This window comes from Mirounga angustirostris, unplaced genomic scaffold (genome assembly GCF_029215605.1).
Source record: "Mirounga angustirostris isolate CCGP_5_RB_7025 unplaced genomic scaffold, mMirAng1.0.hap1 SCAF_7, whole genome shotgun sequence".
NCBI classification, from domain to species: domain Eukaryota; kingdom Metazoa; phylum Chordata; class Mammalia; order Carnivora; family Phocidae; genus Mirounga; species Mirounga angustirostris.
Window position 1 is genome coordinate 33,087,438 of NW_026991715.1, and position 25,802 is coordinate 33,113,239.

A 25,802-nucleotide genomic window follows, 5' to 3' on the forward strand; every position below is an offset into this window, starting at 1 on the left:
TGACTGCCATGGAGTCCACAGGCTTTTCTGCCCTGGCCTCCACCTGTTCCCCCAGGAGGTGTGGGATTTGGCTGCTAAGGGGCAGTGGTCAGCCATCCTGGGAGAACGCCACAAATGGAAAATGAGGGCTCACTGAAATGAAGAGATCTAAACCGTACTCATGGAACCTTCTGGGGCCTTCAGGTATTCCAGCCCACCTTCCTTTTCTCCCCCAGGACAAGGTAATTTGGAGCCTCAGAAAATGCTCTTACGGGCCTCAAAAGGCCTGGCATCCTGCTATGCCCCAAGCAGTTCTCCTGACAAATTCTTATTACCAAGATACAAAAGAGATGCTCAGAGCAGAGAATGCGTAACAAAGACTTTGTAGGTGGTTGTAGTGATGGAGATGGGCCAGAAGTATAGGTAGGAAAGAACAAATAAAGCTCTCAGGGAATCCCCAGAAGACTTGAAAGGCTTCGAAATGGAGGGGGGTGGGGGGAAGGCACCGTGCAGAAAGAAGTAGCACCAAAGGTAAGCTCTGTTGAACACTTCATCCTTTAAAGTTGCTGGACATAGCAACTTGTGTTCAAGAGGGGAGACAGACTATCCTAACACCACACAAAACCCACCCTGTTTCCTCTATCTGGCCCCTGTTACACCTTTCCGGTACTGCACTTGAGCCAGGGAAAGATCAGCAGAGGCCTACTGCTAGACCTCCCTCAGGCCATTACCTTCTAGTGGCAGCCAACAAGTCCCACTGCACCACTCTGATAAGACACAGGAGCTTAGGTATAAACTGCCCTTAACCGATACTCCCATAGTCACCCACTGCTCATGGGCATGTGAGCATACACGCACGCTTGAGTGCCTGCGCAGGAAGGATGGGACAGAAGCAGGTCATACACTTGCGGACCGTCCTGGAAATGAGATGACCCATAAGAAAGATCTCTCCACACCAGGGGAGAAAGGGAGGGTCACCTGCCTCCCAGCCACAGAGCTGGGGAGATGGCAGAAGGCACCGGGAGCTTTGCCCCTGAGTCCCACCTCAACTCATTCTGTGAGGTATTAAAAAAGAAAAAAAAAAAAAAAAAATCTGGTCTTTATCCTTAGTTCCTGGCACAGAGCTCCTAAAACCTTTGGTATTTACTGAGTGACAGGAGTATTTTTTGTTATTCCAGAGTTTATGCTGATGAGATGACTCTTGAGGGGTAGAGGACAGGGAGAAGGTAGCTTTAGATAACTTCAGGATGGGGGCAGGTCACCAGAAAGAGCAAGCCATGATTATACAGTTGGAACTTTTAGCCCCATCTGCTGACGTCTAGGGAGAGGAGAGAGGGCTGGAGATTGACTAAGTCATGGACATTGGTGATTGAACATGTGTATGAAATTCAACCTCCATAAAAGCCCCTGAAACATGGTTTCAGAGAGCTTCCAACCTGGTGAACACGCAGAAGATCTGGGAGGGTGGTGTACCCAGAGATGGCAGGGAGGCTCTGCACCCCTCCCCCAATACCATACCTTGCCCTATGTATCTCTCCCATTTGGCTGTTCCTGAGTTGTATCTTTTACAGTAAGCCAACAAACCAGAGTGTGTTCCTGAGTTCCCTGAGCTAGGAGGTGTTCTAGCAAATTATCGAACCTGAAGAGGGGATTGTGGGAATTTCCAATTTATAGCTGGTCAGTCATAAATACAGGGTGATCTGGGACTTGGAACTAGCATCTTAAGTAGATGCAGTGTCACTGAGACCTTTTTTTTTTAAAGATTTTTTTTATATATTTATTTATTCATGAGAGACAGAGAGAGAGAGAGAGAGAGAGAGAAGCAGAGGGAGAAGCAGGCTCCCAAGGAGCAGGGAGCCCGATGCGGGACTCGATCCCAGGACCCTGGGGTCATGACCTGAGCCGAAGGCAGACGCTTAACCGTCTGAGCCACCCAGGCGCCCGAGACCTTTAACTTATGGGATCGGACACTACCTCCAGGAATATGGAGTCAGAATTGAACTGCTGGACACGCAGGTGGTATCTGAGGACTAAAGAATCATATAGCCCCTTCCAAGCTGCAAGGGGCCAAAGGCCTCCCAGAGACAATCCCACAGAGTCACCCAGACCAGAGTCAGGCGCTCCTTCAGACAGATGTCCAGGGCCTGCAGGAAATCAGACTCCTCTCTTAAATACTTGAAACAGAGTAGTTGGCCTACTATAAATGAGGTTTTTAAAATTCAATTCCCTCCTATTGCTCGTGCAGATCTGAAATGATCTGACCAGATGGCTGGTGCTCTATAATTCTTGGATTGCTCTCATCAGTTGTTGATGATTTGGATTTTTTTTTTTTTTTAACCCCCTCACACGAATGTGTTCCTGCACAGGCTTCCTGCGTGCTCCCATTAAGTGGGCTCTTTGTGCTGATGCCAATATTTCTGAGGTTCTGACAGCCTCCTCTTAGAAGTCAGCTCAGGTCAGTAGGGAGCCCCAGGTTTGCGCTTCCCTGAGCCCACATGGGGCCAACAAGCAGCACTGGCTGATGGGCAGGACAACAGGGCTCTTTGCTCAGGCTGCTTTGTCAACCTCCACTTCTCCTTCAGGTCCCCAAGGAAGGCAAGAGAGGTGTATTTTTTTTTAAATGACAACTATAGCCACTAACTATTTCCTAGATGCCAAGTCCTGTGTGAAACATTTTACATATGTTAATCTTGTTTTAGTCTCACATCATCTCTGGGAAGCAGATATTTTCAGATGAGGAAACGAAGGTTCAAAGATTCTTATCAACCTGGCCAAGAACATACAGCTCAAAAAGAGAACTTTCATGGGGTTGGAAGTTCAGCACCATAAAATTTGACTCACTGTTCCACAGAGATCTCAACACTATGGAGAGAAGGCCCTAGCCTCCCCACAGCCTCCTTTGTGCCCTCAGTGAGCACAGGACACTTCCACCAGAACATCCAAAACGCTCTAGCGCCTTTTTCTGTCTCTGTATCCTCTGTGAGACTATAAGCTACTGGAAGGTAGGAGGCATGTCTCATTTGCTACTCAAAAAGAGAGCGTGGTACGGTGGTGAGGAGCTCAGCCCGGGGGCCGAAGCTTGTTTTGAATTCTGACTCTACCACTTATTGGTCATTTGACTAAGTCACTTCTAAGACTCAGTTTTGTCTATAAAAATGAGGGTAGTTATAGCACTGACACAATCAACACTCAGTAACTGTGACATATTACTTGTATCTCTGGCTACGAGTACAGTGCCTGGCACAAGCAGCATCTCAGAAATGCCCAGGCAGCACAGACTCCACCACATTTGGCTGTGACTGGCTTCCTGTAGTAACAAGTACACAGGCACAACGTCCTGGGTCTCAGGGGTCCTCCACCCCAGGACAAATTTCTGAATTGCTTGCCCAGAACCCATAGGACCTGCTAGCAAACAGCTTTCTTCTGCTTGCTTGTGAACAGCTGATGCTGAATCCACACTCAAATGGTTGCTGTGCCTCCGTAAGGTGAGACAGATCCCAAAATAAACCAGAAGACAGAGAGAGACAGGAAATCACTTCCAGGAACAAGCGGCTCACAGTGAGGATGCTGACAGTAATAACAGAGGCGGTCAGACTTCAGCAGAGTGACCTGCAGCTGCTCCAGGGCTGAAAGGCTGGGGCCCAATACCCACCTGGCCTGGTGGGAAGGCCCATAAAGCCATGCATAGGTCCCCTGGTGTTCCAGGTCACAGCAGGCAGCCTGGAAAGCTACCTTCCTATGAGCCCAGACCATGTAGCCCAGGATGCCCTCCTTGGAGGCCTGAGGACAAGAGAGCTGAGGTCCTCCCTTCAGAGACCTGAGGGGACAAAAGTTACCAAACTGGGGATAATAGCTGTCAACAAAAACTAGCCATTTTCTTAAAAGTCCCCAAAAGATACTCCATCATCTTTCTTATGCGAGGTCCCTGACTTCCAGGCAGAAAAAGCTGTGCTAACCCTTTCTGCTCCCTCATCAAAAATCTCTGCAGAGGGAAAGAGGGAGGGCACTTGAGGACCACAGAAGTTTCTCCCATTCACCGTAAGCCCCCTTCACCATTGAAGACCAGAGAGGATAGGAAGCCTACACACTCATGCACACTTACTGGCATCCAATTCCACAATCAAATTTAAGGAGTAGCACAAATGGAGAATTTACCATTTAAAATCAGAACTGAGCATACTGACTAGTATCTTGATGTCAAAAACCCTCACACAGAGAGGACAGGACATTTCCCCCATATTACCAATGGGGAAACTGAAGAGGAGAAGGATTCAGTGACTCGCCCAAGATCCCCTAGATAGCAAAGCTAGGATTTGAACCCAGGACTGGCTGAGTCTAAAGTCTGTCCTCTTGGTATTATGCTAAGCGAAATAAGTCAATCAGAGAAAGACAATTATCATATGATTCACTCATATGTGGAATCTGAGAAACAAAACAGAGGAAAACAGAGGAAGGGAGGGAAAAAGAAAACAAGATGAAATCAGAGGGAGACAAACCATGAGAGACTCTTAATCATAGGAAATAAACTGAGAGTTGCTGGAGGGGAAGGGGGTGAGGAGATGGGGTAACTGGGTGATGGGCATTAAGGAGGGCACATGATGTAAGAGCACTGAACTCTACATCTGAAACTACTAATACACTATATGTTAATTAATTGAATATAAATAAAATAAATAAATATAAATAAATTAGAAGTCTGTCCTCTTAGCTGCTAAATTATATTACCTCCCCAATCATGTACCCATCAAACAAGTTCCTACAACTGGTTATGTTCCTTTTAACACTCCTTCAAGTAGCTGTGTTGGAAGCTCCCAGGCAACACTCAGAATGTGGGGGATTAAATATTATACTCTGATTGAAGGCAAGTGCCGGCTATCCACACAGACCACCGAGAGGTCAGTTTGCTGCCAACAGATGCACCTACAAAATCTTCTTAATATAACAAACAGAGGACCTCAGTCCTGTACCGGGCCCAACAAAGTCTGCTCTGCCGCCCCTGGTCTGACTCCACAGCAGGACACTCTGAATCACCCCACGTCACACACTCAGGCCAGAATAAGCTTCTCACCTAACCTCCCCCCACCCATCCCACTTTGAGGGTGAGTATAGGCAAAAACACTCTTGGGATGGGGCAGGCATGACTAGAACCAGAACTGCTTTGCCCCCTGAGCTGTGGGGCCTGAGTGTCTGTGCTCAACCACAACACACCACTTCTGGGGCAGTTTCAAGGTAATTTGGTGCAGATTTTACAAGAGGCTCTTGAGAAACTAGAAGGCAGAGGGTGATGTCAATGGGTCATCAAGTTAAATGTGAAAATCAGTGTTCCACTCTAATTCTCCAGAGGGCACTCAGAGCCTTCAGCTTGCCCTTCTCACAAATGCTCGGGCTCTCCCTCCCCAAGGTTAGAGAGAGGGGCTCTTTTGTTTAAAATTAACACAGCAGCCCAACTGCCAGGTCAGAACTTCCAGGCTTGTTCTACAATGCGGACCAGGGCCTTAAAGGGTGCCACAGGAACAGAGATGCTAGGATTAGGGGTCACAGGATATTGACTTCATCTGCTCTAAGCACCTGCCTGGTTACAAGTGGTATAAGCACTATTAACCCCATCAAACCAGTGGAAACAGCCCACATATTCCATGCCCCGTTCTGGTGAGGCCTCTTGTTTCGGTCCTCAAGGCTCAGGGAGCTCAGTTCTCAGAGAAGCTGCGGGAGGACAGCCAAAGGTCAGATCTGCTGAACCCCATACCACTGCTCTTTTTTTTTTTAAAGATTTTATTTATTTGACAGAGAGAGACACAGCGAGAGAGGGAACACCAGCAGGGGGAGTGGGAGAGGGAGAAGCAGGCTTCCCGCGGAGCAGGAAGCCCGATGCGGGGCTCGAACCCAGGACCCTGGGATCGTGACCTGAGCCGAAGGCAGATGCTTAACGACTGAGCCACCCAGGCACCCCCATACCTCTGTTCTTAAAACCTCCCTCTGCCCCATGCCTTGGGCTCCTACTTCACTTGCTTGGTGCTTCATCACTCTCCAGTGGCACCAATGACCTGTATGTAAGCCCAGCAGGAGTGCTAGTGCTACCAGAAAGTTGGCTGGCATGGCGAAGGCTGCCCCTTGCCAGCTCAGCAGCAACGGGGGCAGTGAGGACACAGTGATGAATACTGGCTCGGAGCTGATGAAACCACGGTGGCAGCTGCCACAGGGCAGACTGCAAACAGCCCACTCTTGAGAACAGACCCAAGTGTCCCCATAGTGGGGCTATAGTCAACAAGGCTGGGACTAGAAGGACAAAGGGGAGGAAGGTGGGTCTAGGCTCTGTGGTCAGTGACCTAGGATACATCAGCTGAATGACACAAGTCAATGAGCCTCAGTGTTTTCATAGGAAAATGAAGACAATCACAGTTCCTACAGTTGTGAAGACTGAACAAGATTATGCACATGAAGCACCTAACACCGTACCTGAATATGGTAAACTCTCCACAAATGCGGGTTACTTTCTAAGCCATGGGCCCCGGTTCATGAAAGGGCTCGAAAGTTGCTCTTTCTGAGGATGCCCCATTTAGAAACCAGGCCAGGACCAGCCCCTGTTTCTTGGCACAGGTTCCTTTAGCAACAGAACACTCCTGCCCCGAACCGGTGCTCAGTACTCTCCCGTGAACAACATTTCAGCAGCACTGAGCCGAGCAGCAGAGCCTAAAATAGCATTTGCAGAGTGAGGCACATGTCACTGCCTCTTCTGTGTTTCAGAAGCGCAAGGAAAGAAAGTTTTCAATCACTTGCTCAGAAAGCTCGGCCACCCACCATCTGCCTCCCTTTCAGGGCACTCACATGCTGCAATCTCTGTTCTGCTGGAAAATGAAGGTCCCTAAGCCCTGCAGCAGCAGTCATCACTCGGAAGGACCGCACTGTTCCCCTCCAGTGAGCCACAGAGTGACTGCTCTTTCAAAGCAGCCCTGTGGGGACGAAGGACATACGCACTTAGAATTCAGAGTATGTTTCACGGGGAGAGGGCTGGGCTGGGTACCTGGCCGAAGGGCCTGCCACTCATGGGTCGGGTGAAACACCTCCAGGACCTCGGAGTCCAGCTCCTCTTCTGCTGTGGTTTCCTTTCTCTCCACTTCTTTGGTCCTGCTCTTCTCTGGGCTGGTGAGCGCAAACTCCTTCAGAGAGAGGAAAACACAGGGCATGACCCACCATAGCTAGGCACCAGGCAAACAAAGAACATGGCCTGGGTGGTATACCCTTATCCTCTGTCCTCCTCCCCTCCCCAGCCTTGTTTGGACCCTTCACAAGGTTAGCCTCAGAACCAGTATAAGTGAGATGATACGGTTAAATGAACACACAGCATGTGTTATGTGTATAGGAGTAAGGAAAAACTTTTGTATATGAGTAAGGAAAAACTCCACAATGTTCGTTACTATCTCTTTTTTAATTTAATTTATTTATGACAGAGAGAGAGACAGAGCACGAGCAGGGAGGAGAGGGAGAAACAGGCTCCCGGCTGAGCAGGGAACCCGACATGGGGCTTGATCCCAGGACCCTGGGATCATGACCTGAGCCGAAGGCAGACTCTCAACCAACTGAGCCACCCAGGCGCCCCAGTTCATTACTATCTCAAGGGGGTTAAGGGAACAACCTGGGGAGAGGGGTTGGCAGAAGGAGACAGTAAGAGCCTTTTGCTTTTTTTTACTTGCCATGTTACTAAACTGTGTGATGTCTGAAACTCTCACCTACTTGCTCTTACAAATAAAAAAGATGTATTTAAAAGAAAAAATACATATATGAATGGGAGAATAGGTCTTCAAATGGCCACCCCAGACATACAAAAGCTGCCAGCTGAGGCCTGACTGATTCCTATGCAGCCCAGCAGGGCACAACAAGGGCCTGGCAATTCTCCAGGGTGTCTATAAGGCATGAATGACCTTCTGGGACATTACAATCCACGGTGAAACGGCTGCAAGTGGGAAGCTGGAAGTCCAGCTGGGCTGAGGGGGGAAGAAGCCAAAGCTGAAAACCAATTCCTAAAACCTGTTTCCTTCCACCCCCTGGAGAGCATGGAGGATTAATGAGATGGTGTCTATGGAGCACTTTGAGCTCAGGAGACAGAGATGCAAGATAAATACAAAGTATTATTCATTTTGCTCCTTCCCGGCCTCCCATTCTTCCTGTCCCATTTTTAAACCTTTCTTGCATAAAAGCAGTAGGGCCTCAAGAAACTGTAACCAGAGGGTTCCAGAGCTCTGGGATAGCAAGGAGGAACCCCCAAATAGCACAATGGGAGGTTATTTCATCCTTCACCCCTCCGGAGTCATCCCCTAATAACAGAGAGCATATTTCGTGAATTCCTATGAACCCAAACCTGAGCTAGGACCTTTACACACATCTCATTTTGGTTTCCCAACAATCCTAACCCTGCATGGGAGGTAGCAATGCATCTCTTCCAAGCAGCACCCCAGCTCCAGAAAGGCATCCCCAGCTACCCAGTACCTAAGGGTCTGACCTTTAAGTAACTGTCAGAGGAAAGGGCAAGGTGTTTAGTTAATGATCATGACAATGTAAAGCCCCTCCAAGGATGTCTACATTTTAACAAGAAATACAGGCATGAAATTCAGATGGCAGGATTTCAGATCTTGTTAAGGACCGGTAAGGAAGAGATCTTGGACAAGAAGAAGCCCTCAAATCATGTCACAAGTAATGAGAAGCAAAGACTACAGCATGGTGGTTAAGAACTCAAGCTCCATATCACATAACCAGAAGTGCAAATCCTAGTTTCTTGTGACTCCTGGAAAGTTACTTAATTTTCTAAGCCCGCTTTCACATTTGTGAAGTGGAAGTAACAGCGACATCTAGCTCATACATGAGATGAGGCACCACCTTGCAAAACACTAGCCCTGGGTATGTGGTAGCCATTAATCTTATTACTTGTAAAGACAACCATAGGTTCCAGGTTAGATGAGTCTGTGCTAGGACATCCAACAGTGACTCTACACTATGACAGGACTCAGGCAGGTCAGGTATGGGTTGTGGTCACCTGAGCCGCCTGGGGCCCATCAAACCTCTTTTTTTTTTTTTTTTTAAAGATTTTATTTATTTATTTGAGAGAGAGAGTGAAAGAGAGAAAGATCACAAGAGGGGGGAGCGGGAGAGGGAGAAGCAGACTCCCTGCTGAGCAGGGAGCCCAATGCAGGACTCGATCCCGGGACTCCAGGATTATGACCTGAGCTGAAGGCAGTCGCTTAACCAACTGAGCCACCCAGGCGCCCCCCATCAAACCTCTTGTACCCCTTCAACATGGAGTGTGCACAGATCTGAGCTCAAAAGAAAACTAGGAGCAGAACAGCAGCCATGCTTGTGGGACAGAATGGCAGGAGACATTGGCCAAAAGCTGTTATTTCCTAAGAGCAGGCTCTGTGTCAGTCTCTTTCATCAGCGTGCTCCCATGCCCAGCACAGGACTTAGTTTACCGTCATCCAAGAACAAAGGAATGAAGGAACAAGCCTCTCCACAGCCAGGTATGTGTTCTGGATGCCTTGCACTGAGGCAAGCCCAAAACAGCATGCCCGCTAGAACCCAGGGAGTAGTCCCACATTCCAGAACAAAGACTACCTTGTCCACAAAATAACCAAAACCTATGTAACCCAGGGCCTATCCATGCTGGTCAGCCTCTGCCATGAGCACCATACACTGGACCATGGGACTAGGGGAATGTTAATAAAATTTACCTCCAAAGTGTGTGGGTTAAAGGCCTCAAGGGGCCAAGGACGGCCGGGTGTCCAACAATGGGGAGTGCTTGTGCTGTGAAAACTGGAGCCCTCCTGCCTTGACTAAGGAACACAGCTGCTACTCAGCTGGTTCACCACTGCCATGAAAAAAAGAAAACAGAGAAACAGATTTTTACGTCAACTTTTCTTATTTTAGAACACTATGAGGGCCAAACTAAACATCTCTAAGCCTTAAACTGCAGCTCTTGTTTTAGTCTATTAGCCAGGTAGGTCCTGGCAGGTGTGGCTGTAAACAAGCCACCAAATTCTCATCATCAAGAGAAGCAGAAAGAGGCAACAGGAATGGTGATGATGAAAACATGGCAGAAAGCCCTTCAAACTCTAAGCTGAGCCCGTGTTCATTCTCTTGACTAGAAGCTGAGAAAGCCTCTTTTCCTAGATTTCTTTTAAGGTCAATAGAGTAAATTCAAAAAGGAGACTGATGAACCCCTGAGCCACATGCCTCAAGCCCTAGAGGAGCTAATAATCCCGCCACTGCTCCAAATGCTTTTTGAGCTTCCGCTTGCTGTCACCTCTGAAGCAGATTTTAAGCTACACACATACACACACACACACACGTGCGTGCACGCACATGATCTGCCATTATTTTACAGTACAAATCAGTCTTTAGTGCGGGTAATAGAAAATTGGTGCTCCTCTGATCAGCTCACCCTATTCACCAAATCTAACTCTGAGTGACTTTGGACTATTGCCCAAATCACATCTGACAAGCACTGAGGGCGGCAGTCGATTCAAAAGGGACATTCCAGAAAAGGTTCTGAGAAAAAGCAGGTCACGGGGACGAGGCTGTAATGGTAACAGCAGCTACCAACCGTAGCTCCAGGCTATAAAGTGCCTTCCACGCCTCACAACTCAGCCAAGTTTCATCTGTGAAGCACACACTTTCATTCCCATTTTACAGATGAGGAGAGGTACAGGGCCTGTGCAAAAAATCACACTGCTAAGAAAAGCAGAGTAGAGATTTAAGTCAGGCCTGCCTGGCTCCAAAGCCCATGCAGGAATTTGGACTCCCTTCTGTGTTTCTGTTTTTAGTCATGTGTCCTAATGGCTATGCCCTGCATGCTGAGGGAATGAAGGGGTAGGGGGGACAGGGAGATCACCCTAGCATGTCTTCTAGCACATCCCCCACTCCCAGGGGAAAGGGAAGACTTTCATGGACCAAGTAAAAAAACCACAGTCCCAGAGAAAGGACAAGCAAGACTAGCCTCTCTGAGCTCGGGCAGTGTGTCCTGTGTCCTTAACAGGAGATAAAGACCAAGAGGTGGCAGAAGCCAGCCATACCTTGGTCAACTCTCAAGTAAACCCCACATCTTGTGCCCTCTCAGCTGGCTTCTCGGGGCTCCATTCCATGCTGAAACCTCAGCACTCTCTTTTCCCTGCCACCATCACTCCAAATACCAATTTCTTCTCAACTGACTGGCAAGATATTCCAGCTAAGGTGTTAGCTGACAACAGCTTACCATGTCTCACTTCCTTGCACTTGTATCTGAATAAGAGATTCTTAAAGACCAAAGCCTTCAAGATCCAGGAGAATGAATAATCTCCAATGGTAAGTTGACTGATGCTGTGACAGAAACAAACTGCCAGGGCAACATTCTGGGGCAGGACCCCTACCTGACAGAGCCCTACATTAAACCATAAAAGCAGCCACCCCCTTACTAAAAATAACCACTGACATTTATTGACCATACTCTGCCAGTCCCAACGCTAGGTGCTCTATATATGTAATCACATTTCATCTACACTGAAATCTTAACAGAAAGGATCAACCCTATTTTCTGGATGAGGAAACAAAACTCAGAAATGGCCAAATTGCCAATGTAGGTGGCAAAAGGGAACTTACCAAGGGTCTGAGCTCCTTCCACCGGTCCCACTACCTTCCACATCGCTCACTACCTTCCTGAAGTCCAGGATACAACACAACCACACCCCTTCAGCATCCACACTGCTCCTAAGCTGTGGCACCCCAGAGATGTAGGACAACAGAATCCAGGAAAGGTGGCTGGCTCCACATCATACCCTGATACACACAACCTTTCCTGGATGGCCATTAACCTGCACAAAAGCCCTTGGGAGGACAATTCCAGGTCACCAGGATCTCTTGCCTGGACTCCAGGCTCTGAAGAAAGGATCATAACCACCCCCATCTCCCCCACCACCCATTTTCACTGTTTTGAAGGTGGCTGGCTGCATAATTTGGATTTTAAATGCCAACAGGGCAGCAATTTTTATGGTATGAGAGAAAAGATGCTTCAACTCCTACTTGTGCTTAGCACATGATGAAAGATTATGACAAATGGATACAGCTTAGGAACAGACATAAGGATAAAAGTAGCTTCTGTTGATGAAAGTCAGTATTAACATTTTTCTGAGACTAGACTCAATAGAGCTAATATAAGTGGGCCAGAATAATTATGGCTCTGAAAACTCATCTATTTGGTTGGACTATTATCCAAAAGGGACTTAGTAACACACAGTCCTTAAGCAAATTCATCAGCACGTTTTTGTTAATTGTGCATCTGCTAAAGCTCATGATGGGGAGCACCAGATCCCTGTGAGCTGCAGGTTGGGTCAGGGGGACAGGACGTAGCCCTGATCCCTTGAGACACTTGTGTGCTTTTCTGGCCAAGGCTATGCCAAGGACAGACCCTAACTCATGCTGTGACCAGTCCCACCCTCAGGGGCCAATGGGATCTCATCCTCATTATCCTTGAGGAAAAGGCCCAAAAAACAACCACAAAAAAACCCCAGCACCAGTAAGATCTTAGAGAACACTAAAAGCTCAAAAGAATTCGTGACTCCTAACTGCACTTTCTCTTCTGCTCCACAAAGTGGGGAGAAAGGCAGAGAGAAAACAAATGACTTTAGAGAGACGGTGGAAGCTTGCCATGAGCCAGAGGTGAACCTCAGCTGAGCTGCATTGTTATTAAATTCATCACAATTGTCATTTGCACTTCAAGGCCCTCCTGCTCCAAAGCCTGCAGCACTTACCCTGCATTTAGTAGGAGCCCCTGGGGTTGGGGAAGGTGGCCAGGGGAGAGTGAAACTGTCAGAAAGCTGACAGTCAAGGCTTCTCTTGACTGTCAAGGGGGCATTGGGAGCTGGTCAAGGGCAGGCTGTAGCTAGGGCCAGCCAGGGAAACAGGGCCAGGAGCCTTGGCGTGCTGCAGCCAGGCCAAGCTCAGAGCCTTCTCGGTCATTCTACTCCTGCCTGTGGCAGTGACAGAAACCCTGAGCAGTTAGGTCTAGGTTAATGAAGAGAGGCCTGGAATGAACAGGAAGAAAAGGACAGAAGGAAAGAGAACAGAGAGACAGAGACAGACGGAGAAAGCACAAGGAAGACAGGAGTAGAGGAAGAAGCAGAGTCTTACTTGGTGCTCACGACACAGGCAACCAGCTCTTGGGGAGAATCCTGACCTTCCCAATTCTGCCACAAACTAGCTGAATGATCCTGGCCAAGTTACTTAATGTCTCTGAGCCTCGAGATCCTTCTCAAAATGAGGATAATTAACTGTAGTTGTCTACTTTGTAGGGTTGTTGAGGGGATTAAATGAGAATACACATAAAGCACTTAATAAACCACTTGGTACATGGTAAATTCATCATTATTGATATTATTGTATCATCATCATCATCATCATCATATTTTCTCCAAAGGGAAACTATACTATGAGCTTTAAACAGAGGCCAGAGGAGTAAGGTGTGGGGTTGGTGGCGGGGGGGTGGGGGGGTGGAGAAGTACCCATACACCCTGATCCAGTGCTGCCCACATTCCTGTAAGAAAAATAAAAGCTCACCCTACTCCCACAGAAGCCTTGATGGCATGGAGGTTTTCTTGGACCTTACAGGGATTCTTTTATTTGCGCTAAATATTTACCGGGTTCTGATGACTGAGGCAGAAGGTGAAGCAGGAAGCCATCAGCAGCCCGAGCAGCATTCCCAGAAGAGCCATCCTAGAAGGGGGCAGGTCCTGGAGAGCCATAGATATAGACCTGAGGAAAATAAAAAAGAAAACAGAAGGTCAACAGGAAGCTGGTGCCTGATCCCCCAGCACTGTGATTCCTAAGATGTCACTTGTTCAATGGATAACAGACATTTTCCGCATAGAGGTACCAAAGGTCTTCTACCACAGGATAAGAGCTAAAGGAAGCCGAGGCGCCTGGGTGGCTCAGTCATTAAGCATCTGCCTTTGGCTCAGGTCATGTCCCAGGGTCCTGGGATCGACCCCCGCATTGGGCTCTCTGCTCCGCGGAAAGCCTATTTCTCCCTCTCCCACTCCCCCTGCTTGTGTTCCCTCTCTCACTGTGTCTCTCTCTGTCAAATAAATAAAATCTTTAAAAAAAAAAAAAAAGATCTAAAGGAAGCCTCCATCTCCCATAAGGAGTTCAGCCACTCATGGGCAGATACGCCTTGGTTGGTAGCATAGAGCCAAGGAGGACTCTTACATGAGATACAACAGCTGTGGTTCCTTACTTCCTCATTATCAACTTGCCAGGTTGTACAGGGTGGTATTGGCTATGACAGTGAGAGAAAGAAACTAACCAATTTATTTGTGTGTGAACACACCTGAGCCCAAATCCTCATAAGCCTTCATAATCATTCACTTCTAAACCATGCTCACTGTTATACCTGAAGAAAGCTGCTATCAGTATCCCAACAACGAGCAAAGTTCAATATTCCCAAGCCACAAAGCCTTACACATCGCTTTTCAAATGGCCAAACAATTTTGGGAGGCCAGGGGAGGGTCTGAAGCACAGGCCCTAGTACCTGTGAAAATTAAAAAAGGATAAAAGGATATCCCATGTTCATGGATTAGTGACTTAATATTGTTAAGATGACAATACTACCCAAGGCAATACGCAGATTCAATGCAATCTCTATCAAAATACCAGTGCTGTTACAGAAGTGGAGAAACCCATCCTAAAGTACATATGGAATTTCAAGGGACTCAGAACAGCTAAAAAGATCTTGGAAAAAAAGAACAAAGTTAGAAGACTTGTATTTCCTGATTTCAAAACTTACTACAAAGCTACAGTTATCACAACAGTGTGGTACAGCCTTAAGGACAGACATAAGGACCAATGGAATAGAACTGAGGACCCAGAAATAATCATGTATGATCAACTTATTTTCAACAAAGGTACCAATACCACTCCATGGGGAAAAAACAGTCTCTTCAACAAACTGCTCTGAGACAAGTAAACAGCCACATGCAAAAGATGAGATGGACTCTTCCCTTACACCACATACAAAACTTAATTCAGAATAGATCAAAGACTGGGGCGCCTGGGTGGCCCAGTCGTTAAGCGTCTGCCTTTGGCTCAGGTCATGGTCCCAGGGTCCTGGGATCGAGCTCTGCATCGGGCTCCGCATCGGGCTCCCTGCTCGGCAGGAAGCCTGCTTCTCCCTCTCCCACTCCCCCTGCTTGTGTTCCCTCTCTCGCTGTCTCTCTGTCAAATAAATAAATAAAATCTTTAAAGAAAAAAAAATAAATCAAAGACCTAAATTTAAGAGCTAAACTTTTAGAAAAAAAAAAAAAACAACATATAGAAAATCTTCATAACCTTAGATTTGGCAGTAATTTCCTAAAAAGGACACCAAAACCACAGGTAATTTAAAAAAATAGGTAAATTGAGCTCCATAGATATTTTAGAACTTTTGTGCCTCAAAAGACACTATCAAGAGAGTGAAAAGACAACGAACAAAATGGAAGAAAATACTTGCAAATCACCTATCTGATAGGGTTTAATAACCAGAATATATCAACAACTCCTACAACTCAACAACAAAAAAACAAGCAACCCAAATTAAAAACAGGCAAAGGACTTGAACAGACATTTCTCTAAAGAAGATAAACAAATGCCAATAGGGACATGAAAATATTCTCAACATCATTAATCATTAAGGAAATGCAAATCAAAGCCACACTGATTTACTACTTCACATCCACTATGATGGCTGTAATTTTTTTTAAAAAGGAAAATAACCTATATTAACAAGGATGCAGACAAAATGGAACCCTTATACATTGCTGGTGGGAATGTAAAACACAGTGGGACAAAGTTTATCAGTCCCTCAAAAAGCAAAACACAGAATTACCTTATGGTCCAGTAATTCCACCCCTAGGTATTTATTCCACACAACAGATCTGAAAACAGTGACTCAAACAGATAGTTCCATGTGAATGTTCATAGCAGCATTATTCACAATAGCCAAAAGGTGGGAACAACCCCAATATCCATCAACAAATGGAGTTTTTTAAATGTTGTATATACATACAATGGAATATTATTTAGTCATAAAAAGAATGAAATTCTAATACATGCTTCAACATGAATCAACCTTGAAAACGTTATATGCCAAGTGAAATAAGCTAGACACAAAAGAAAAGATATTGCTATGAATCTACTTAAATGAATTCTCTTCAGCAGGCAAATTCAGAGAGACAGAAAGTAGATTACAGGTTACCAGGGGAGTTACTGCTTAATGGGTTTCTTAGTGAAACAATTTTGGTCAGTACACTAGAGTGGCAGTCAAGAGAACTTAATCCAAATTGCTGAATCACTATATATACTATATACCTGAAACTAATATTACACTCTATGTTCACTAACTGGAATTTGAATAAAAACGTTAAAAAAAAGAGAGCGAGAAACACGTGTACTTTAAAAAAAAATTGGCAAATGATCTAGAAAGAAGGGCAAAAATAAAAACAAAATGAAACAAGCTAAACATTTTTAAGAAGCCTTAGGAAAAGTCAGGACATGTCAGCATTAGTCCAGACCCCTATAAAAGGCTTGTGTGTTGGTCACTCGGCCCTAATATACCTTACTAGGCAGTTTACTCAAAAGAGGCTTAACTGTGTTCATTATAGGGGAACATCTCTGAAGAGTATGGTATTTACCTTTTCTCTTTGCTCTTCCTGTCATACTCCGCATTCCACCACAGGAAATTGGTCCTGTAACAGGACTGCAGTGGACCTAAAGCCCTGTCTGAACCCATTCTCAGAAGTTATTACCCCCTTGCCCAGCCCACACCTTCTCAGAGGCAGACGGAAACTTTCCCTAAGGACATCTGGAGCCATAAAGGAAAACAGCCCTGCTGGACCGGCACTGTGCTAAAAAAGCATAGCCAAATGGAAAAGCAAAGGCTTTGACACTAAAAATAGCTGCTACACTCACCCAGCAGCAAAAGCCTTTGCTTTCTGCCAGCTTCTCCTCTCTTTTTTCGTCGACAAAATGGAACGGCTGAGTGCCACATGAGCTTTCCCCAGCAGCCTGGCTCCCTGGGGCACCAACACACTGAAAGGCAGGGAGTGAGTTCACCACACAGCATTAGTTCTAGACAGGTGCCTGGCTGTGTTGAGGGTGGCTGAGCAGGCTGGGTGAGGATGAACAAGGAGAAGCTTCCACATCAGGAGTGAACAGGTTGGGGCGCCTGGGTGGCTCAGTCGTTAAGCGTCTGCCTTCGGCTCAGGTCATGATCCCAGGGTCCTGGGATTGAGCCCCACATCGGGCTCCCTGCTCAGCGGGGAGCCTGCTTCTCCCTCTCCCTCTGTCTACCACTCTGCCTACTTGTGCTATCAAATAAATAAATAAAATATTAAAAAAAAAAAAAAGAGTGAACAGGTTGGAAAGGCCCGGGGAGATGGGTCCCAAGAACATACAATGTTCCCTGGAGATTCCTATAATCCCCCATACCTTTCTTAATCCGCAGCCTTGCCCGTGGGGAAAAGGAGAGTCAAAAATGGGAGTGGGGTGCATTATTGGGAAACATACCGTAAGAGAAAACAAAGCCTATCCCCAAAGCAACAGGTTTCCCTTCCCTGCATGAAGAGTGTTCATGTGTACATGGATGGACACACACACACACACACACACACAGAGTTAAACACTCCCTTCTCACAGCCAGGGAAAAGCACTGGAATTGATGCTGGGGAAAAAGATGAGGAGGAAGAGATAAATGAGAATGAATTAGGCAAGGGCAAAGAAGACAAATGAGCAGGAGGAGGAAATACAGAAGAGACTGAGGCAAAAGAGGTTGGGAGCAGGTGATCCACACACAGCAGCTTCTCCACCTCCCGGAGTGGGAAGCGGATTGGGGGGCGTGAGAGAAATGGCAGCTCCCACAGGGCTCCCAGCCGCCTCCGTCTCCCGCACACACACTCACGCCCTCAGAAGCATTTTATGCCAATACTAAGGATGAGCGATCGATTCGTAAATAGATCCTTCATCTCCCCCCAATAGTTCCACATGGACTGCACACCTGACCTATTTATTGCCTCCATATATTTCCCCATGAAACACAAAGAGAGAAAACATGTTGCGGGGAGGAGGTGCCAGGGGACAGAGCTAGGAGAAGTGAGGCTGGGAGAAAGGAATGAGACAGTTTCCCAAGCTTTGCAGGGGTACCCTAACAGCATGGGGAATGGTGTCCTGCGTCCTGCTAAGGCCTGGCCTGCAGCCATGTCAACCTGGGCTTGGGCCTTATTCAAGTAGCAGCAGGTGGAGAACATGCAGGCACAGTTTTCTCTGGGCTTTATGCTCAAAGTGAGGTGAGCAGGGTCGGGGTAGGAAGAGGGGAAGGGGAAGTGGCACACAGCTATGTTTTACCAGGACGGCTCACAACACAACCAGGGACTTGGGCAGCAACAGCAGCAGCAAGAGAAAACCTTGTTACACTGACGTAAGTAAAGCCAAAGTCATGGCATCCCTTTGAGGCACAGTTGGCACACTCGGCCTGAGGTCAGTGCCCTTCCCAAACCTTCCCAAACCCTACTTGCCACCCACTAACCCTGGATGTGCTTCATCACCTGCCCCTACACACACTATAGAACAAATCTTCCCTTCATCCTTGGCTCTCACTGGAGCACAGAGCAACATCTTTACATTCACAGTCTTCTGACTTAAACCACCACCACTCGGTCTGGGAAAGGAAATATATTTCAGTGTTCTACCAGTAACTCTTTCCTTAGGTATCCTTGGGCTTTGGGACAAAAAGATAATTAGGACTTGAAATGCCCATTTTTTTCTCCTATCAAAACTGGCCATCGGTAGGCTGCACCTCTACTTAAATGGAGGTTGGATGCTCTCAGCAAACTGTATTTTCAGCTTACTGTATTGTACAGCTTACAGGAGTAAATGCTTCGGGCATGGGTGGGACGAGGCCTTTGGACTCACCAGCCCTTGCCTTTCTTGATGCCTCATGTCCTCTATTCCATTCAGACAGAACTGGGGTAAAGGACTAGGCCCTGGATAAAAAAATAAATAAAAATTTAAAAAAAACGGGGCGCCTGGGTGGCTCAGTTGGTTAAGCGACTGCCTTCGGCTCAGGTCATGATCCTAGAGTCCCGGGATCGAGTCCCGCATCGGGCTCCCTGCTCAGCAGGGAGCCTGCTTCTCCCTCTGACCCTCCCCCCTCGCATGTGCTCTCTGTCTCTCTCATTCTCTCTGTCTCAAATAAATAAATAAATAATCTTAAAAAAAAAATTAAAAAAAATCATCATCCCATAACTTTTATCTTCTCTAAAGACAGGAAAACAAAAGAATGTGATGAGGATGGCAAAGAGCCAACAGAGGAAGGCGAAGTGGGACTGCTGGATCTCTGAAAGCTTCTTAAATGGCTGGCTGGCCCCATGGACAGTGGTTGCTCTCATCTCAGGGCCAGAGCACAAGGAGAACAGGAAAAGGTCACAAGTGTCCTGGGCAGACAGGAGCACCTCAGCAAGCTACCTGGGAGCACTCTGAACTCCATCTCAGAAAATGCTCGCATTCATAACCTACAGTGTATGTCCATGTATTTGTTTCCCCAAATCTAGAAGTGAAAGGATAAGAATTCCCACTTCCACCTTAAAAGAAGGGAACTTGAGCAAAGAGATAAAAACATTGGATAGAAAGTATAGTATATGAATTTAGCGTCAGAATGACCTAAGGCCAGTTCTTAGCTCTGTCAATTCCTAGCTATGTGATCTTGAACACAACTGTACTAGGCCTCAGTTTCTCCATCTGTAAAATGGGCATAATAAGAGCTCCCACTTCAAAGAGTGTTAGGGAGGATTAAATAAATATACGGAAAGTGCTTAATAAAGCATCTGGCACCTACTTATCATTAGAGTAGGGATGATGACTAGCTCTTGGACCCACAGGCCATCAGGGCCAGGCCAGGCACCCTGGAACCACTCTCCAGAGCTCTGCCTTCTGCAGGATCAACACATCCTTTAGCTGACCCTATACCTCAAACTTTAGGACAAAAGCCTTTTGTTGGGTATCTACTCCCAGGAGGTGAAGGAAACAGATGGGACAACTACCCCCCCTCAGCTGAAAGTGGAGAGACGAAAGCCAGTTTTCTGTTGAGCCCCTAGGCAGACCCAGCGCACTCAGTGAGCTTCCCAGAATACAAGTGTCCAGAGAGCCAGGCCACCATAGTGTAGAACTGCCGGCTGCAGGAACAGTTGTGAAACAAACTTCTGCTTTCCAGACTGAAGGTTAGAGGATGAGCTCTTCCTACAGACACACATTCATTACTATTTATGCGCTGCACAAACTCATACACACACACACACACACACAGTCACTCACCTCTACACAAACAGAAACTCGCTGCCTAATCTGAGCAAATATGAAGCTGAAGAAACAATGCAAAAAGGACACTAAAAGGACAGCCCTGACAAGAGAAAACAATGTGCAAAGGCGTAGGAAAAGAAATGGATTTTTAAAGAAAAATTTAAAGGACAAGAGAAATAAGTTTGGAACAGTCAGGCAAACAGGCTCTTTCCCCCTAAGACATAAAATAAACAGAAAGTCAGGAGGTAAACAGCAATTAAATCCAAAGAGCCTTTGGACAGCAAAAGAAAAGTGGCTTCCAATCCCAGCCCAGCCTGGGTAACTGGCTGGGAGGCTGGACAGGGAACATCCTTAACCACTGACCATTTGTGTAATGGGGACAATAGCTGTCCCCAGTATTGAAGCCATGCCTAGGGCCAAATAATGGAGACTGCTCTCAACAGACCCACGGTACCCAAGAAGGAAAGTGATTAGAGGAGGCTGTTGAAGGAAGAAGTTTCACAAGAGACCTAAGCTTCTGCCTCAACAAAAAGCTGCAAAGCCAAAATCCACTCGTACAGCCTTCAAAAGAGAGCCCAAGAGAGCCCTTTCCAGTGGCAATGTAAGGACAGGTGCTGGCCCCGCCAAAGAGCACATGGAGCCAAGAAGGACTCCAGAAGCCCAGCAGGGACTGAAGCAACATGGGATGGGATGAAAGAGGAAGGAAGCATTCCTGACCCCTTCTCAATACTCTATACTCCAAAAGGTGAGGGGCATGACCAATTCCATCCCTATTCTAGTAGGGAAGAAAGATCTTCAAGAAGGTAGCTAAGCATATTAGCAAAAAACTGCAATCTCACAGACAAAAGACAGTAGCTCCAGCTAAAAGAAATGAAGTGACAAGCAAAAAAGAGAGCAAAAGCAAAAGGGACAAAGCAAATAGGAGCCCAGCCTAGACCTCTTCAGCCCTATGCTATTCAACCACAGGCTTCAATAAATCTGAATGCTAGAAGGGAATTTAAGATTCAATCTTCATTTGCACTGCTAAAGATCTAAAAGATATAGCAGGCACTCACTCACTACATAAAGAATAACCAGGGGATGCCTGGGTGGCTCAGTCAGTTAGGCTCAGGTCATGATTCCAGGATGCTGGGATCCAGTCCCGCATCGGGCTCCCTGCTCTGCGGGGAGCCTGCTTCTCCCTCTGCCTGCCGTTCCCCCTGCTTGTGCTCTCTCTGACAAATAAATAAATAAAATCTTAAAAAAAAAGAAAAAAAAAAAAGAATAACCAGGGTTCAATGCCTTTAGGCCTGGAGCTTGTCAGTAGATCCAGGAAGGCTCTGGCAACTTCACACCTGTGAAAGACAAAGAGGTAGAGAAGGCTAGAGCAGGGTCAGAACTTTGATGCCATTACCACAGAGATAACAAGCAAAGCAACACGAATAGAGTCCCTGTCTTAGGGAGAAACCCAGAGAGAAAGGAACAACGAGCAAGAATAATCTTCAAGTCATGGCTGGAGTTTAGGGAAAGAAAGCAAAGCAAGCAAGGCTATCAAACAAGGAACGACAACAATAGTGCAGAATCAAATAGGTCAACAGAGGAGAGAATCCTGAGAAAATTAAGTTATAGGCAATGACGTCAAGAGATCAATCCGAATGAGGATGAAAAAAGCCACTGGATTTGGTGATGAGGCAGCCAGAGGGCCCTGCAAAAGAGGGCACACGTGAGAAGAAATAGAGGCACATAAGTAGAATCCTCTGAAAGCTTGAGTGGGTCCACTGAAGTTTGGAGATTTGGGGCCACTTCTCTAAATCCAATTTTTTCAATATTATCACTCAAGTCTTAATGATAACAGAGATAAAATTGACTCCAATGGTCAGGTCTTACAGATGGATTCTCCAATGCCATACAAAGGTTCCTACGGTGGTGTAGAACTACCCCCTCCAACACACATGTCCTCAGGATAGTGACAGGCACAGTCACACCCGCAAAAGGACCGGGCAGGGAAGTAAACCTTCAAGAACAAACTCCCATTAGACACAACTCCACCTTCTCTGAGCTCTCAGCCATGCCTCAGACTGCTCAGAAGCTTTAGTCCTTGCACTTTGTAATATGAGATAGAGAGAAATACCCCAATGACACCAAATCCCCTAGGAATCAAATGCACTATCTGGGCCACCCACAGGAAAATAAATTGTGTCTCATAGTAATTATAGTCAACATTTATAAAGCGCTTGCTATGTTCCAAGCCAAGTTCTGAGCTCATTCACTCTTCTCAACAACTCTCTGACAGCGTTCTAATATGCTCCTCATTCAGCCCATGAAGGGACTGAAATTCAGAAAGGTTAAATAACTTGCCCAAGTTCATGCAGCCAGAGAGTGGTAGTCAAGAATCAAAGCCAGTTGGCCCAGAACCCATCCTCTTTCCACAGGCCATGCTGCCTTTCCAGTGGTCTATGAATCAGCCACAGAAACTGGACTCAGTTTACTTATTCTACAACAGTGTGAATACAAAGGCACACATTTTGTGTCAGGCACACATTAAGTGAGCCTACTGGGGGGGCACCTGGGTGGCTCAGCTGGTTAAGCGACTGCCTTCAGCTCAGGTCATGATCCCAGGGTCCTGGGATCTAGTCCCACATCAGGCTCCCCCTGCTCTGCGGGGAACCTGCTTCTCCCTCTGCCTCTGCCTGCCACTCCCCTGCTTGTGCTCTCTCTCTCTGTCAAATAAATAAATAAAATCTTTAAAAAAAAAAAAAAAAGAGCCTACTAGGGCCTCTTGTGGAAAGACCCACTGCTACCATGTCCAAGCTTTTCTCTCTCTCTCTCTCTCTCTCTCTCTCCTCTCTCTCTCTCTCTCTCTCACACACACACACACGTACGTTTTGATTGGTGAATGCCCTTAGCACAGCCCAGCCCACAAATGAGGCACAGACATTCAAGAGGAAGAACACCCTGGACTCAAACTGCAGCCAGATCCCTGGCACTCTGTGTGGCTTGACTTATTAACCTCCCATTATGTAGGGTCCCCAACTGAACAGGAAGGACAAATATAGTTGCTCTCCAACCCCAAGCACTCCCCTCATATATACCCAACTGTCTGGCAAGAACTCAGCAGAGGGGAGGGGCAACTATATTGGCCAAGATGATATCCAAGCTCATTTCCAACTAGTCTGTGATCATGTGATCATCTAGGGAACACTGAGGACAGGATTACCTCTTCATAGCAGAAGAAAATGGAGCCCAAAAATGTGAATGTCGTTTGCCTAAGCACACCAGTAAGTGACCAGGTGAGTTAGAGAAATATCCCCGACCAGCTCAGGGTACTTTCCTCTAGGCCCTAGATTACAAGCTCAGCAAAGCATGGGCAAGGAGACCTACTCCTTATACTTGCTCCCTGACCCTGCCTGAGGTGCTAAGAGTGATGGGCCTGTGTCTGATAAAAGCAAGGGGTACTAGAAGCTCTACTCTACTCCATCTCCACTCTGGTGTAATGAAAAGAATGTGGGCTCTGGATTTCGACCCAGGTCTCCTAGACTAGTTGTAGGACTTTGGGCTAGCTGTTTAACCTCTCCAGGTTTCAACTCCTTCATCTACCAAAGGACTTGATAGTAACTACTTTACTTTGTAGAATGGTTGTCAGTATTAAGTGAGACGTTACGAAGCATATAGCACAGTGCCTGACACAAAACGAGGGCTCAAGAAGCTTGTAGCTCTCATTAACAACCATTCTGAGAGAAAATTCTGAGCCAAGGACAGGATAAACAAAAGGAGTGAGAGCTTCATTCTCTTACAGAATTGTCTTGTGTTCTGACAGCCAACTCTTTCCTTGGAACTCAGTTTCCCTGAGCCACAGGCCTGCCTACACATCTGGACTATACTCTAGGTGGCTACACAGGCATTTCCACAGAAACCTCAGCATTGCTGGCTGGCTCTCCATCAATGCCCACTAAAGAAATGACTGAGAATGGCCACTTCAGGGGCGGCCTGAGTGGCTCAGTTGGTTAAGCGTCTGCCTTCAGCTCAGGTCACGATCCCAAGGTCCTGGGATTGAGCCCCACATTGAGCAGGGAGCCTACTTCTCCCTCTCCCTCTGCCTGCCGCTCCCCTTGTTTGTGCTTTCTGTCAAATAAATAAGTAAAATCTTAAAAAAAAAAAAAAAAAAAAGAATGGTCACTTCCTGGTGACTCAGACCTGTCTCCAAACTCCAATACCTCTAAGGGGACAATAGGGAGGGCAGGAATAGCCGGGGGGAATTCAGCAGACCTAGACTGCTTGGACCACCCTAGATAGGGTCAGCTGGCGTCCAGAAAGTAAGGCGCCACATCCTCCTTCTTCCCTCCCCTCTAAAATAATAAATGGATCTCCTGACAGTAGGCACAATGGGTTTTCTCAATAGCCTGCTCCGAAAGAATACCAAGGACTTTCACACACTCGTCCACATAAAACCTGGGGCAGAATCTGAGTTCATCTTTCCTTTCCCCTGCTGCCTCCAAGCTTCCAGAGAAGGTCAGGTCCTCATAGTGAGATGATGATAGGAAGGAAGGTAGGACTTCTAGTCCATAGCTCTAAATGGACCATCTGCAAATCAGTAAGTACACCAACCCTTATTCTGTGCTAGCCACTCTGGCACTTTGGAGTATAAGCATTCAGCATTCACACTTTAGAAATAGGTACCTCACAAAGATATTTTACCATTAGCCTCAGTCTCCAGAGCACATGGAGCACCATACTATAGAACAGAACATACAAAAGATACCATCACTGTCCTCAGATGGTTGATGTCCCATCCACGATTAGTGGGTAACAAGGCCTTCCACAAATGAGTTTCAGATGGTACAATCATCAAAAAGAAAGCCCTCTTAAGAAATCTGGTCCAAGAAAATGGATACTGTTCTAGGTAACTTGAGACACAAACTACAACTTTGAAATGATGAGAGAAGTAACAATTAGGTTCTTCCTTAAACTAATTCAGGAGCCCCAAGAAAACAGCATTAACTTACAGAAACAATTAGTGCAGCATGAGGACAGGTCACCAAGCATGGAACTCGCTACTATCATGTTGGCATTGACTATGTCTTCCAGGTAAATCAGCAACTGAAGCATCATATTTTATTTTTAACAGGCCTTAGAGTCCAAGACTATTTATAATCCCAGATCCCTAAAAACTTGAAAGAGGGATGAATTTTAAAATGTACACATTTACATACGTGGGCAGAAACACAAAAATCAGATGCCTCTCAACACAGCTCAGGGACCCATAACTCATGGCTTTCACAATCCCACCTAACACCCAAAGAAAATCCAGGCGCCTTCTCCAAGAGATGGTGGGAGGCTGGGTAGATAGCCAAGAAACAAAGAAACCTAAACTCAGCACTTGGCAGGACCATTAAGGAGCAGAGGATTTTAAATGCATTGTTTCTGACTCTAAATATGTCTACATTTATTACCAATTTGGGATCAGAAACTACATTTAGTTCTGCCGTGACCACGCACTAAAAATA

The 25,802-nt window shown here is 46.5% G+C and overlaps 1 protein-coding gene across 6 annotated transcripts in view; it reads right to left on the reverse strand.

The window, feature by feature from the left end:
- SIL1 (SIL1 nucleotide exchange factor) overlaps positions 1-25,802 on the reverse strand; it is a 219,706-nt gene that overhangs the window by 154,155 nt on the left and 39,749 nt on the right. For 4 of the 6 annotated variants that reach the window (XM_045893334.2, XM_045893341.2, XM_045893325.2 and 1 more), the window contains 2 exons: positions 13,635-13,749; positions 7,001-7,136 (listed from right to left, as the gene is read on the reverse strand). In XM_045893334.2, the coding sequence (XP_045749290.1) occupies positions 7,001-7,136; positions 13,635-13,739 (241 nt within the window). In that variant the 5' untranslated portion in view covers positions 13,740-13,749. Of the gene's footprint in view, positions 1-7,000; positions 7,137-13,634; positions 13,750-16,661; positions 16,821-16,938; positions 17,059-25,802 lie in introns of those variants that run through there. The other 2 variants (XM_045893351.3, XM_045893311.3) reach the window with 2 other exon arrangements.